Genomic DNA, 16,140 nt, shown 5'->3' with positions numbered 1-16,140 from the left:
CACTCATCGTACTGCAAACATTAGTTGTTTTTTGCCTTTTGTTGCATGTCGATTTTGTAATTTGGATGAATTGATTTTAATTACTAATTCACAATATATCAAATAAAAAAATAGATCTTTCTCAAGCATGATTAAACTAAAAACTCTCTTATTCAAAAACCTACATACTATTGAGCACAAATCGGATAGGGCATAAAAACACCATTGTGTTATACCTAAAGAAATGACATTCCCTCGTACAAAACCAAACCATCATGAACTACTCGTGCAGAAGCATGGAACGATGCAACTCAATTTCAAACACTTCCTACAACTCAATTTAGATTATACCTTTTGCTGATCACTTATGATAATAATTCCAACTCATTCACCCAAGTTCAGCTCTTTCACTATAATGTTAATGAACCGAGTCAAGTAAATCTCATTCTCAACCTGAACTATTGCCCAAGCTATATGATACATTTGATTGTTCCCATCAGTTCCCAATGCAGATAACAATATACCACCCAGGTATGTCTTCATGAAAGGCTCATTCAGTCCAATCACCCTCATACATCCTTCCTTGAAACCTTTTCTCAAACCACTAAATCCAATGTACATTGCCTTGAGAACAACACCTACATCCGCATATAGCTCAAACCTATCTTCTTTGTCAGCTCTATTCAACTCAAGTACATACCTCCTCAACTTGGCATAATGATCTTCCACAGATCCCCTCAACAGATCAATAGTTTTTCTCTTTGAATGGAATAACTTCCACCTTGTGGCCTCAATAGCATACCTCTGCATTAAATCTCTACCTACATCTTTACAACTCATATTTGGTTTAAGCTTAGAGACTTGAAAGTATTTTCTAACAATCTAGTTAGATGTATCAATTTTATTCCTCATAGCCCAGGGACAGGTGTGAACTCCTCCCTAATTTTTTTTATTATAAATGCACCATTCGTCCTCACTCGACTCCCAAATATCCTCCATTCACAAGGACTCTGGAAACCTTCTTCAACTTCCTTCTTCTTGCTCTTTTAAAATGAATATGCCATCCATTCAACACTATATTATATGTCAGTGCGTCTCTAGCCTGGTGACCATCAAAAATTCTCATACCAACACTGAATGTGAGAAGCTTATGATTACATTTTGGATCATACATCACTTTACCTTGTCGTTGCCTAGATCATCTCTCTTCATCTTCAAAATAAGTAGAGTCAGAGTAAATATCACCATCTTCATAATTTTTATATTCAGACACATAGTCACTCTTCTTGCCATTGACTATCCCCTGGAACATCTTATCAGTTATTACAAAGGGCTTCTTTCTCTCTTTCATCTTCTTTTTGCATTGTGTATATTCTTCATCCTCAGACACTAGCTCCTCGACTTCCATTTCAACATCTGTCTCTTCATCACTTGATGGTATATATCTCCTATCACTTTCACTGGCATACTCACCCTCTCCTAGAACCTCATTAGTTGATCTAACTTCCTCATGTACATAACCACTCAAATTATTCTCCACAGAAGCACCGATATTATTATTCTCCACAGAAGAACTAATATTCTCCCCCACATCATCACTCAAACTCTTACTCCCAGCTTCACCTACATTATTATCCACAGAACAAGCCATTGTCTTACTCACAACTTAACTTACATTCTTACTAAATGTTTCGCTCCCATGCTTCTTCGTAGACTTAACCATCCTCTCACTGCCACTTCTACCAAAAGATATAGCAACATTCTTACTAACACTTTCAACAACCCTCTTCTTCACTGATTGAACCACATTTTTCTCTACACTTTTTTCAATCACACTCTTACCCTTGCTCGTAGAAGTGGACTTTCTAAACTTTGTGGTAGACTCAAAGTTACTCTTTTCAACCACACTGTTGCTATTTTTCACAGTAACCTTATTCACCACCCTCTCTCCCACGTGTTCACTACCCATGCTCACACTCCTATTTTCCATTATTTGGTCCAATCCTGCAGTAGGCTTCCTCCCATCAACAACATATATGCTATATATTCTATTAAAACGGACTCTTACAGTAGCAAATACCATCTCCATCACCTCCTTATCATTTTTAATATCTATGTGGATTGCTAACATAGGATTTACAAAGGTGAGTCAACTCCATGTGTCAATCCCTATTTTATACAATTCCTCAACTACATCAAAATACCCAAATCTGTTTGGGTCAAGACCACTTGCCTTTTCCTTTCCACCATCAATATATTTATGGAACTTACCATTTGGAATGAAATGTCCCCAATGATGAATATAGAGGCCAAAAACGTCATCCCTGAAAAAAATTCAAATTCCAAATTCAAAAAATGTACACAAACTACACTTATCACATATATATATAAAACTTGAATTACTGGCTGGGGGGAAAATAAAGCTTTGTTCAGTGAGTAAACTTTAATTGACAGAAATCATAACAGAAACAACAATTGCCACACTCCCACCTTAAAATACCCAAATGACTGACTGGGGGAGCAAATAAAACTTTGTTGAAGATAAGATACCCAAATTACTAAGGAAAAGCATATGAAATGCGAATTTTTTGCAAGCTTTAATTTAAACTTTAGAGGGTTCAACTAGCTTCTGTCACAAATTAACTATGTCCCGAGTTCGATTTCACACCACAAACCACCTCAAACACACACTAACCACAACAATGGTAGTCTCCACAATAAAAAACCTAAATCCCTTAACGAATCTGAAATACTATATACGAACCTGAAATACACTATACACCAAATCTGAACCACAAAATACGAAGCTGACATGCTTTGGAGGAGAGATAATGAGAAAGCAAGAATTTAAAACGGAATGCAAAACTTCAAATCTAGAAAACTAAACAGAACTTACGGAGTTGACAGCGCCATCGGATGTTGCAGTCGTCATTTCCGTCAGGGTAGCCGCCGTTAAACAGATGATAGGATTCAAATTTTTGAAGTTTGATTTTTGATGTTAGGTTAGGGCTGAAGGATCGTGTTTTGATATTAGACAATTTGGTCATTTTGTTATGTTAGGAGATTAAAAAATAAATAAAAAAATTCATGTCATCGCACACTCAGCATCCACAACATCATCCACATCAGCTTAAACACACACGCCAACACACACTTAGCCGGAAAACCCGACTTGGAAAATCGGAGCACAGGGGTAAAATTCACGACTTTTTATGCAACATTTGACAATTTACCTTTAAAAAATGTTAAATAATACAAAAAAAATTCGAATAAATATTATATGAAAGTTAATGAGGTTAGTATTATTTATTTTTAAAATATGAAAGGTGCATAAGTGCAACGTGCTTAAGTGTATAAACTAAATTTACATTTCTCACTGTTGATTTGCTCTCCTTCTAATCAAAGTAATAAGTGACTCAGTATTGCTACCCCTACTTCTACTTAGTATGTGTATTATATTTTAACTATTGCGGATGAAATCATTTAATGCATTCACACAATTAAAGTCTTCAATTGTGTGCTCAAACTTGCCTATAAATAGGCATCAGCTCCCATTACGAAGAACACACCATACGCCACTCACAATCACCAAATTTACAGCTCTTCCTCCGTCTATATTTTCTCTCTACATTCTCTACATATTGTTTGGATATATTATATCCGTAGAGAATTTTTGGGCTACTTGTGTTGTTAGTCTAGAGAAAATATTTTGTACTCCTGTCAATATTTTAGTGGAATTTTTGGCTCTCTCATCGGTGTTTTTTTACCTCTATTTACAGAGGGTTTTTCCACCTAAAAAATTTGGTGTTATTTTTATTATCTTTATTAATTTCTCATTATCTTTGGTTGAACTTATCACGCTTCCGCACTCTGTACCACTACAAATTGGTACCAGAGCCATGATAGTTCAACCGAGATATTTTTTCTAAATATGTCGACGAAATTCAACATTGAGAAATTTGATGGTAAAATTAGTTTTGCTATCCGGCGAGTCCAGATGCTGGATGTTCTACCCAGAATGGCCTATTAGAAGGTTCTATCCGGCAAAATGATGAAGCCACCCACTACTACGGAGGAGCAATGGGAGGAGATGGATGAAAAGGCGTTGTCCACAATCCAATTATGTTTGTCCCGTGAGGTGCTTCGTGAATTCATCAATGAGAAAAGTGCAACAGACATATGGAATAAACCCAAGTCTTTATACATGACCAAAAGTCTTGCAAATAAACTCCGATTAAAGGAGCGACTCTTCACACTCCGTATGTCTGAAGGTACTCCCATTCAATCTCATCTTGATGAATTCAATTCCATCATAATTGATTTGGAAAATTTGGATGTCAAAGTTGATGATGAGGATAAAGCCATACTACTTATTGTTTCTTTGCCACCCTCGTATAGACATTTCAAAGAAATTATGCTTTATGGTAATTGTATTACCTTAAGATTTGATGATGTAAAATCTAATCTACTGTCCAAAGAAAAATTTGACACCCAATGAAATTTGGAAAGTTTGGGTGAAGGACTAGTAGTTAGAGGAAGAAACCAAGAACTAGGTTCCAACGGTAAAAATAAACCCAAATCGAAATCAAGAGGTAAAAACTTTAAGTATTGCCGTCATTGCAAGAAAAAAGGGCATGAAATCTCTGAGTGCTATAAATTGAAAAATAAGCAAAACAGAGAAGATAAGGGTAAGTAACCCAAAAAATCTACCGAAGCTAGTTTTGCAGAAAACGAATCTGATGAGGACTGTTTTATTGCTTTTGATACTGATCTAAGGTCTAAAGATGACTGGGTTCTTGATTCTAGTTGTACATATCACATGTCCCCAGATAGAGACTGGTTTACCACCTATGAATCTTTTAATGGTGGTCTTGTCTTAATGGGCAACGATGCTCAATGCAAAGTTGTCGGCAAAGGTACAATTAAAATCAAGACACATAATGGAGTTGTTAAAACTTTGACCGGTGTCAAACATGTCCCTGATTTGAAACCGAATCTCATTTCCCTAGACACTCTTGAATCTCAAGGGTGTAAATACTCAGCTGAAGGTGGAGTTTTTAAAGTGTCCAAAGGAGCTCTTGTGTTACTAAAGGCAGTTCGATCTGGTAGTTTGTATTAGCTGTAGGGTTTAACTGTTACAGGTTCTGCAGCCGTCACCTCGTCCAACAAAGATGACACCAAGTTGTGGCATTTTAGATTGGGCCACATGAGTGAGAAGGGAATCCAAATTCTCAAGAAGGATGGTTATCTTGGTAACCATTGTACCGGCAAGTTAGATTTCTACGAACATTGCATTTTTGGTAAGCAGAAAAGGGTTAGTTTTCCAAAGGCCATTCACATGACCAAAGGTTCTTTGGATTACATCCATTCAGATCTTTGGGGTCCATCGAGAGTTCCTTCCAGAGGTAAATGTCACTACATGTTGACATTTATTGATGATTTCTCACGTAAGCTCTGGGTCTATTTTCTCAAGCAAAAGAATGAAGCATTTTCCACTTCTAAAGAGTGGAAATTATTGATTGAGAAACAGACTGACAAGAAAATCAAGAGGCTAAGGACAGACAATGGCCTCGAGTTTTGCTCTAATGAGTTCAACGATTTCTGCAAGAAAGAAGGTATTGCCAGACATTTCACCATTCTAGGAACTCCACAACAAAACGGAGTTGCGGAAAGGATGAACAGAACCATCTTGGAGAAAGTCCATTGCATGCTCTCCCATTCTACTTTGGGGAAAGAATTTTGGGCGGAAGCAGCTTCAACAGCCTGCTACTTGATAAACCGCTCACCAAATCGATCAATCGACTGCAAAAATTCCAGAAGAAGTTTGGTCAGGTAACCCCGTTCATTATTCTAATTTTAGAATATTTGGTTGTCCTGCTTATTCTCATGTGAAAGAGGGAAAATTGGAACCTCGTGCTAAGAAATGCATTTTCATAGGTTATGACTTAGGGATTAAAGGTTATCATTTGTATGACCCTGAGTCTCACAAAATATTTCATAGCCTCCACTGATATGTTCAAGAGAAGGTGGAGTCTGAGACTGAAGCTCCCATTCAGGAAGCAAATGTTCTTAATTCTTCCACCACTCAAGAAGATGAACTCACTGCTGACCAAAAGAGTCCACAACAACATCCACCTCAACGTCGAGGTTTACCCCAGTTGTGGTCTATGGCTTAAGGACTTCCACAACAAAGACCCATAAAGCCGACTCAAAGACTGATCGCAGAATCTGCCTACATTGCTTATGCATTGATTGTTGCACAAGAGATGGGCGAAGATGGTGAACCCAAGAATTATTTCGAAGCTATCTCTAGTGACAACTCATCAAAGTGAATTGCTGCTATGCAAGAAGAAGTCGAGAGTCTTCTAAAAAATGAAACATGGGATTTGGTGAAGTTGCCGGAAGGCAAACGAGTCATTAGTTGCAAGTGGATCTTCAAGAGAAAATAAGGCATTCCCGGTGTCGAGATGCAAGGTACAAAGCAAGGTTTATTGTTAGAGGTTTTGATCAACATGAAGGTATCGACTTTAACGAAGTATTTTCTCCCATTGTTCGTCATTTTTCAATTCGTGTATTACTTGCTCTAGTTGCCTTGTATGATTTGGAGCTGAAACAATTAGATGTGAAAACAATTTTTCTTCATGGTAATCTTGAGGAAGAGATTTATATCCAGCAGCCGGAGGGGTTCGTTGTTCCTAGAAAGGAGAACCATGTATGCCGTCTGGAGAAATCTCTTTATGGTCTGAACTCTGAAGCAGTCACCAAGACAGTGGTATAAGAGGTTTGATTCTGTCATGACTGGACATGGCTACTCGAGAAGTAGTTATGATAACTGCGTTTATTTCCAAAGGACATCTGATGAGTCATTCATATACTTGCTATTATATGTTGACGATATGTTAATTGCTGCAAGAGATAAAACTCTTGTTGACAAACTAAAGGTGCAGCTCAACAATGAATTTGATATGAAGGATCTAGGTCCTGCCAAGAAGATTCTTGGAATGGAGATTAACAGAGATCATCAAGCTGGAAAACTTTTTCTATCACATGAAAAATTGGATATATTATATCCGTAGAGAATTTTTGGGCTACTTGTGTTGCTAGTCTACAGAAAATATTTTGTACTCCTGTCAATATTTTAGTGGAATTTTTGGCTCTTTCACTGGTGGTTTTTTACCTCTATTTATGGAGGGTTTTTCCACCTAAAAACTTTGGTGTTATTTTTATTATCTTTATTAATTTCTCACTAATAATTTAGTACTACATTCTAGAATCAAGTTAAATCAGTTATGCCATATCGATAATATTTTATATTCAAGATAAATCACTTATATGCATAATCGCACTGTGTTGAATACATGAATAAAATTATGTAAGAGTGAATTGAATATTTTTTATTGGTTCTTGCATTTTTGTTTCTTTATTCTCCTTATTATTCTGTTTCATTTAGTATCCAATGAAATTATGTAAGAGAGAGACGAATATTTTTAATGGTTCTGGTGTTTTTATTTCTTATTATTTTATGTATAATTTTAAAGTTTCTTTTGAAGGGGTTGGCAGCGGAAGCACAAATAAATCAGAGAATAAGATCTATTTAACATATTATTCAGACAAATTCTATTCGCGTAATTATCACATGTATCATGCTCATAACATGAATTAAACATGCTTTTGGTTAATTGAAACCTAAAACATGCTTTTCTACAGAGCGGAATAATATCTTCTTGATTCTCCAAAGAATCGTTGATTGCTCGCTACTTCTCCACGTGAAGATCTTGAGTACTAGACCATGGATCTTCTAACTGGTTCCCGAACTGTATTCTGAAATCAGTGTGGGTGATCTTATCTATTCACTATGACTTAAATAAAGAAGACAGAAATTACTAAAGGAGTAGGAAAAGGGCAAATATTTTGTCCACTTCAGAGTAGAGAGAGGGACAAAAATTATGAACACAAATTAGAGTGTTTCTTTCTCTCCTTTATTCTCCTATTTATATTAAGTTACATATTGGGCCCAGTCATGGATCTATGGAGATTTGGATGTGGCCTCCAGATAAGTTGTATTCTAAGCCTTGATAAGTCGTATTCTAAGCCTTGGTTACTGGTCAGTATGTCGTGATTTGCATGTATTATCCGCAATACAGTTGCTTAAGTGTGCAGGAGAAAGGGCACCAAGTCAGCAGGAGATGGTTCGGACATCGAAAGTGAAAAGAGCGCAAGAAGGGTGCAATACTGACCAGGATGCATGCCAGAGAAAAGGATCGAGATGGAGAAGAAGGATAGCTGGGATGATCAATAACAAGGGCAGAAAAGTCAATTCGCGAAGGAAGTCTACCCTAAAAACAAGGGCAAGCCTCCCTATAAAAGAAGCCACTTGGAGAGAGAGAAGAGTTCGCAATTCGAAAGTCCAACAACTACACTTAGTTAGAATTCTCTCTAGAAGATCAGTTCCTTCAGCATTGTCCAGTTCTTCTCGTTCCTCGCCATAGCCATGATCACCTGAAGTTCCAGCCGTCCACCGGAGAGTTATCATTCCACCGTTCCAGCCAGTTTGTCGTCGTAGTATAGCAGTTTCATCGCCCGGAGTAGCATAAACAATCTTTAATCGCTTTCCTAGTTTGAAGTATTTAGTTACGATCCAAACATTTTAATTATGAAGTTTCTATTTCGCATGTCTCTTTGGTTTGAATTGCTTCGTTCTGCCTAGGAAAGTTAGATCTAGTTGTCGCTTTCAATTTCTAAGTGTTTGCGTACATTCTCGTTGAGTATTCTAGATCTGGAGTTGTTGATTGAAGTTTTTAGTGATGTTTCAGTTTAAGTTTTTGTGCATGAGTTTACCACTTTGCGTTGTCGTCACCACCTTGCGTGTTAGCCAGTAGGAGTAATTTGCAGTTTAGCCGTTAATCTTACGTTAAGCTTTTTAACCGATAAATCTTATGTTTAAATTTATTGATCTGAGTTCATCCATGGAGTTTGAGTTCATGTAATTTCTATTGATACTTGTTGAAGAAGAAAACATCACAATCTACTTTTGCTTGGACCAATTTTGCTTTTTGGTTACTTTTTGCTTTTGTCTTTTACTTTTCAGTTGTACCTTCCAGACCTATCAGAGTAGCCACCCAACCACCCAATATACCCTGCTTTCTAGTTTCCTCATTTAGTAACTGTCTACTTTCCACATGTTTCTGAGATACCTTGTCCCCTATTTCCACAAACACAATCACATGTCGGTCACTTTCACGCCCACTAGTCAGTAGAGTACCATCTTTAAATTCCGCCTAGGTAGAATCTCAACCCAAGCGTGGTAGCTAATCAAAGCCACCCAGGAGTATCACCACAGTTATCTGAACGTGTCCATCCTTGTGGGATTCGACTCTTACCTCCACTATACTAGCTAATAGAAGTGGGTTGAGGAATTTGTTTGATATGTCAGGTTCCGATTGTCGTGCCAACGACTCAGCTAGGTTGGGATTTTCATCCTGATCAGTTGGACACACTCTCTTTGATTAACACGAAACCCTACACAGTGGAAAACCTGAGCTATCACCTCCCCAATTAGCTTTACTAATTAAATTGAACCCACGATTTAATTCAAACTTATATTGGAATAACATTATCAGCGACTACAGTAATACTATTGCACTGCCCATCCAAATCCGTAATTACAAGTAATCCGGGTTTCCAATTTGTTTAAATGTTTATTTTCCGCGCTTAAGATATAAATATCAATTAATTAATTAGTGTCTGCTATGGACTTAATTAATTAACATCTTATTTATTTCAAGAGTGGACTCGGTAAGAAACACTTATTTATTATTCATGTAATAATTAAATTCCACTAGCTAGGTTCTGAATAATAAAACCTTGTTTCGAGCTCCTCTTCAGGACATTATCAAACGAGACTCACCTCGCGCACGATCAACATAATAGCACTCCTCGCACAACTTGATATTAATCACCGCTACCCAAGATATCAAGATTATTGTGTTACGAAGAACCCGCACCATTTCATAAGTCAAAGTAGTGCATAATCAATACCGTATGCTCAATTCTAACGTATGTAGATTAAGAAATAGTTATTTATCAAGACCTCGTCTTTCAGTAGATAGCATAAAGACATGTTTTCCTGTTAGATCCGTTCAGTGCTGTACCACACCAATGTCAATTTATTTTCAATAAGGCTTAGAAATAATCGGACTGACATTGCAACCTTTCGCGATAGGTAGTCTAAGCCTTATGGAGTTGTGAAATTCTTCTTTTTCATTGTTCAGAACTGACCATGTTACTCTAAAGTGGGCGACGCATACAACCGGTCCACTAAAACAAAGACTTAGACATTGTTAAGTTTCTTACATATTTAAATATGTAATAAAACAACCATTAAATGTGAAGCATAACAACATTATGATAAAAATAATTTGTTTTATTCCTTGAAAAATAAAATAAGAGTTTTTATAATATACAATCACTCGAAAGGTGATTTCTAGTATACAAACTCTAACACCTTTCTCATTCCAAGTTTAAGTATTATTTTCATGAGTTATGGCCAGTTATCATATTGAGACACACGGGTCGCGTTAAGTTATAGTAATAACTAATAACTCTCAATGTTGTGTATTAAAATTATCAAAATAAAGACATAATTATATGAATATAACATGTAAATTTAAATATCAATACAAAGACATAAGTTTATCAACATAAGAAGATTGATAAATTTATGTCCTTGTGTTGATATTTTTAACATACAAAATTAAAATTAATTATTAATTATTATTATAAATTAGTTAGTATTTAGTTACGCGCGCTTGAGAGACACTCTTTTAGATACTCCATAATATAGTACTAGTATATGGAGTAATAAAATTAAGAAAACAATACCAAGAATAAATTTCGGGAAATGATGGTCCCCCATAGTGAATGCATGCAGTGGTTAATCATTATAGGCTGGAAAGTGAGAGACATGCTATCAATTAATCACAAAGCTATTATTTATTAATTACATGTCCAAATATTTTATATGTAGGAAAGCATCACTTTCATTAATCCAACCACGCTATTATCCCCACTTTTTCTTGCGCCTTTTGACTTTATACATAGTGATGATTGTTTTTCCCATGCTCCTAAATCATTCCTCCCTCAGCATCCATGGCATAAATAAACCACTAAAACAAGAATTATCCTGCAATTATTTTTCAAAAATATTAATTATAAACTTATGGTGTTTATTAACAAGTTAATGATTTTTTACGAAACGAAAAAGATACGACTTCCATAAACCACTCACAGTATAACACTATCTAGTGTCAGTATCCAAATAATTTAACGAGGTTAGCATATTAGAAGACCTTATATGAAAGAAATTTCTCCCAGACCTTATATGAAAGAAATTACTCCTACTTACCAAAAATAGTGTGAATTATACTCTATTTATGTCCAAAACATAAAATAAAACCCTTGATTATTTATGAGTTTTAAACGACACCAACTAGTATATAGGTTGGCTTAATTATTTGTTTAATATCACGCACTGAAACAAATAAGCTTACAATATTTGTGTCTCAATCAAGAAATGATTGCGTATTTAAATATGAATTTACCCCCTTCTAAAAATAATCAAGGAACGAAAATTACAATAGGGCATATGGAAAAGAAAGTAATCACGCTTCACAACATCAATCCATGAAGAAAAAGCCCTTAATTCAGCTGCAAACACCAATCAACACAACACAACACTTCCCTTTCCACACATACACTGTTGAAACAAAAGAAACACAAAACCTCAATTAAATAGAACTAATCAATCTCCTATTTCACTCTCCTTTCATCACTTCACAAAGAATACTCTTTAAATGGACTCCCTCTTTCTCATCCTCCTCTCCCTTTCCCTTTCCTTTTCTATGTCACTCTCACTCGATATCAAATCCTCCACCACCCTCGATTCCATCATCCGAGACTACACATTACAATCATACACCAAAAATTCTTTCAAGACAGGCAAGCTCTACACCATCAACCTACCGGCAAACCTCTCCGGCTCCGTACATGCCGACGCGATAAGGCTCCGGTGCGGCAGCCTACAAAGATACGGCGCAAGCATCAAAGAATTCCATCTCAACAAAAGCATAAACATCCACCCTTGCCTCGAGCGAGTCATCCTCATCCGCCAACGCATCGAATCAAACTTCTCTTCTCTCTACTACGACGACAACGCCCTCTCCGGCTATGAACTCATCTCCCCCATCCTAACCCTAGCCGCTTACTCTCTCCACGGAAGCAACGCAACCACCATCGATCTCGGCCCCATCACGATCGATTTCAGCAGCGTGGAAAACAAGTCGAAAAGCAATATTTTGTTATGTGCAAGCTTTGGGGTGGATAAGAAGGATGTTGTGTTGACAAAGCAAGTGGGGGATAATGTGTGTGGGGCGGCGAGGGAGGGGCGGTTCGGGGTGGTGAGGGAGCAGGCGCTGATGCCGCTGAAGGGGAAGGTGAGTAAAGCGAAGATAGTGGTGGTGAGCTCGATTGCAGCGGCGTTGGGGGCTTTCCTGCTGAGTTTGCTTGTGGTGGCGATGGTGGTGAACGCGAAGAAGAAGGCGAGGATGGACGAGATGGAGAGACGGGCGTACGAGGAGGAGGCGTTGCAGGTGTCGATGGTGGGGCATGTGAGGGCGGTCACGGCTTCCGGCACCAGGACTGCGCCCACAATCGAGCATTATGATTATCGAGTTCGCCATTCTTGATTATTTTATAGTTGGTGATTATTTTAGAGTTTATTCTTCATTTTGACCCCTATTTATAAACACTCTTTACTAATAGTCTGATCAAAAATTTTGCATTTGAATGTTGGATACTTGCATAAAAATCAATGATGTGATTCCAAGTAAATTAAAATCGCATAATCTCGCGTTATTAAATGAATAATGGAGATAAGGTTAAAAAGGCAGGTACGTAGAATCAAAATATGTTTATTCATTTAAAAATACCACAAGTACGTAAAACTTACTATGTCGTACACATAAAATAACTAAAACTCAATGTTCGAAATTTGCATATTGATCACACAAATGGTAAACTAGTGTTTCGAAGTTTAAGATGAGTACTTTTATTTCTTATTGCATCATATCAAATTAAATACTCTTGAAATTGAGCATCTTCATTTGTTGTAATCTCAACTTTGAGTTGTGGCACCTCTCTAGCAACTTTAATTGGAAAACTTAAGGTCAAGCTCTTTTTTAATAATCATGTTATGCAATTTATGCATATAATCATTATGTCACACTAACACTTCTTTCTCCCAAAAACGCATTGATACTAGTTGAATAATATTAATATACGTATAGTTATTAATTTATATAAAATTGGATTCTGTAATGTACGTATAGTTATTAATCTATCTAATAAAATAATTGTTTCCATAGATTCATATGCACCGCAGGTTATTAATCAATTAAATAAAATTGGATTATGTATTTTGGAATAAAAATAACGGCTCTTTGTATAGTAAAATAGTAGATTAGTATTTTTTTTTTCAATTGTGTTGAATAATATAATATGGGACATCCCACTAAATAATAACTAATCAAATATTAATAGACTTACATTAGGTTAATTTTCACATATTCTTCTTCTCCACGCCGCTATCTTCTTCCAGTAAGTTTTGCTGTATCTGTATTCTAATTTCTCCTCCTTCTCTTCTTTTACTTTGATAAATATGAATTGATTTGGACTTGAATGCAATAACTCAAACTCTGAAAAGTGTTTTCGGTAAACTTTTAGTGCAAACTTAAAAATCTTTTTTCTTTAAAAACCTATAATGTGATTGGTTTTGCAGTACTGTTGGAGGTATTATTCTACTGTAATTTTAGATTTTGCAGTACTGTTGGAGATTGTCTAAGAACTAAAATTATCGCCACTATGGGGATTGTAATTCTTACGTCGAATTACTCCTTTACTTTGTTGGATATAAACTACTTTTTACTCCCTTAGTCCTCCACTATGTGTCCTAATTTTCTCGTTTTGGTCTATCTCATATTAATTGTGCTTTTTATTTTTATCACTTTTGATAGTGGACCGTACACTCCACTAACTCATTTTCACTCACGTTTTATCATAAACCAATACTCCTTTGTCCCAAAGTAGTTGATTCGCATTCCTAATTTTTGGATTGTCTCAAGGTAGTTGAGTCATTTCCTTTTATGGTAAAAACTTTATTCTCTTTCTTACTTACTCTCTATACTTTAACGGAGTACATTAATTTCTTAAATCTCGTACCCAAATGAAATGCCCCAACTACCTTGAGACGAAAGAAGTATATAAAAGTAAGATTCTCATTCCACTAACTTTTTCAATCTACGTTTTAATATATTTCTTATAACTCTTGTCTAGTCAAAGTCATACACATGGATAAAAAACTACTTATGTCATACAAACTTTACAAATAAAAAAAAGTGTGTTATTATATTCCCTACGTCCCTAAATAAGCGAAGCACTTCTTTTGGGCACGAGATTTAAGGAATTGATATTTAAAGAGTTAAAGTGGGGAGAGTAAAATATGAAAGAGAGAAAAGTAGATGGAGAATAAAGTATGAGAGGGGATTTTTTGCTAAAAAGGGAAATGACTCACTTATGGTGGGACATCCCAAAAAGAATGTGACTCGCTTATCTTGGGACAGATGGAGTAATATTATTTTGAGAGACAATTACATTAAGAACAATAGTAGATTATATTGGGACTCACACAGATATGTACTTCCTTCGTTTCATGTTCACTGAGTCATTTTCTTTATTAGGAAATTTAGTGATGCACTATTTTTTAGCTCTAAATAAACCTACAAGTATACAAAGTATATCTAGTATAGCCAAATGTCAGTACCGGATTCGAACACAGGGAAAATAGACTCAGACTTTCTACCTTCTACTAAGCTTCTTCTACTATTTGGAAAACCGAAAGATTTTGGATTTTTGAAACTAAAAACTTGTAAAAACAGAATTAAACAACTAAATACAAATAAAACACAGAGATAAACCAGATGAGATAAGGAAATTCAAGGGATATGTTTTCACAGTTATGGTTATACAGATTTCAACTAGAACACCCTAACACAGTTCTTACTTCAGTAGGACGAGTCGCCTAAGTTTTGCTCATGCGATGCAAATGTAGATTACATACACTAGGGGCGTCAATCCTAGATTTGTAACTCCCTAAAGCTCCTAAGACCCTTGAAAAGTCTCAATTAACAGTGTCATTTTAAGGGAAACTAATTATAGTGTCAACTAAGCCGTTTTAACTCGCCAACCTCCTCTCACGATTATGTAGCAAGTCAATAGATCATCACAGAATGTGTCCCTCAAACGTAAAGAAATTATCAAGAACTTAGAAGAAAAACGAAGTAAGAACAAAACAAATATTAAATAAATAGGAACTGTATAACCAAAGTCGTTAGAGCATCCTCATCCGTGCTCTTAGCTAAGAGCACGGAAGTGGGCCCGGACCCACTTTTACTCCTTGTCCTTAGCTAAGAGCACAACACCCACATCCGTGCTCTTAGCTAAGGACAAGCTCAAGGGTCCCACCATTCTATTATTCAATTTAAATAAAAACATTTTCATAATATTAAAATGCATTAAAAATACCCAAAATACTATTACAAATTACAAAATAATTAAAACTTACATAATTAAAATCCTAAAAATTAAAAATTACACAATTAAAATCAATAAAATTAAAAATTACACAATTAAAATCCTAAAAATTACACAATTAAAATCAATAAAATTACATAATCTATATTTTGGAAATCCAATTTTTTTTTTTTTGGTATTATTTTGAATTATTTATGAATTTAAAAAAAAATTGAATTTGCCAACGGCTATGCCGTTGGCCAATAAGAAGACGCCACGTAGGGCTGCTCAAGCGGCACAGACGTGCTTTTAGCTAAGAAGCAGCGCCACAGTGCCGCTACACGGACGGACAATCTATATTTTGGAAATCCAATTTTTTTTTTTTTTTGGTATTATTTTGAATTATTTATGAATTTAAAAAAAAATTGAATTTGCCAACGGCTATGCCGTTGGCCAATAAGAAGACGCCACGTAGGGCTGCTCAGCGGCACGGACGTGCTTTTAGCTAAGAGCAGCGCCGTGCCGCTGGCACGGACG

The 16,140-nt window shown here is 36.0% G+C and overlaps 1 protein-coding gene across 1 annotated transcript; it reads left to right on the top strand.

Moving 5' to 3' along the window:
- Positions 1–11,808: 11,808 nt before the first annotated feature.
- LOC125224066 lies at positions 11,809–12,817 on the top strand. The gene has a single exon (XM_048127412.1). It carries the CDS (start codon positions 11,832–11,834, stop codon positions 12,720–12,722), a length of 891 nt encoding a protein of 296 aa, XP_047983369.1. The 5' UTR covers positions 11,809–11,831; the 3' UTR covers positions 12,723–12,817.
- Positions 12,818–16,140: the final 3,323 nt, after the last annotated feature.

Source organism: Salvia hispanica, chromosome 4 (genome assembly GCF_023119035.1).
Source record: "Salvia hispanica cultivar TCC Black 2014 chromosome 4, UniMelb_Shisp_WGS_1.0, whole genome shotgun sequence".
Classification (NCBI taxonomy): Eukaryota; Viridiplantae; Streptophyta; class Magnoliopsida; order Lamiales; family Lamiaceae; genus Salvia; species Salvia hispanica.
The sequence above is the reverse complement of the archived record's forward strand: the minus strand, read 5'-3'. Positions and strand labels throughout refer to the sequence as shown.

What these genes read in the sequence shown, in the direction of transcription:
- LOC125224066 (XM_048127412.1), top strand. Translation starts at nt 11,832, where the DNA reads ATGGACTCCCTCTTTCTCATCCTCCTCTCCCTTTCCCTTTCCTTTTCT.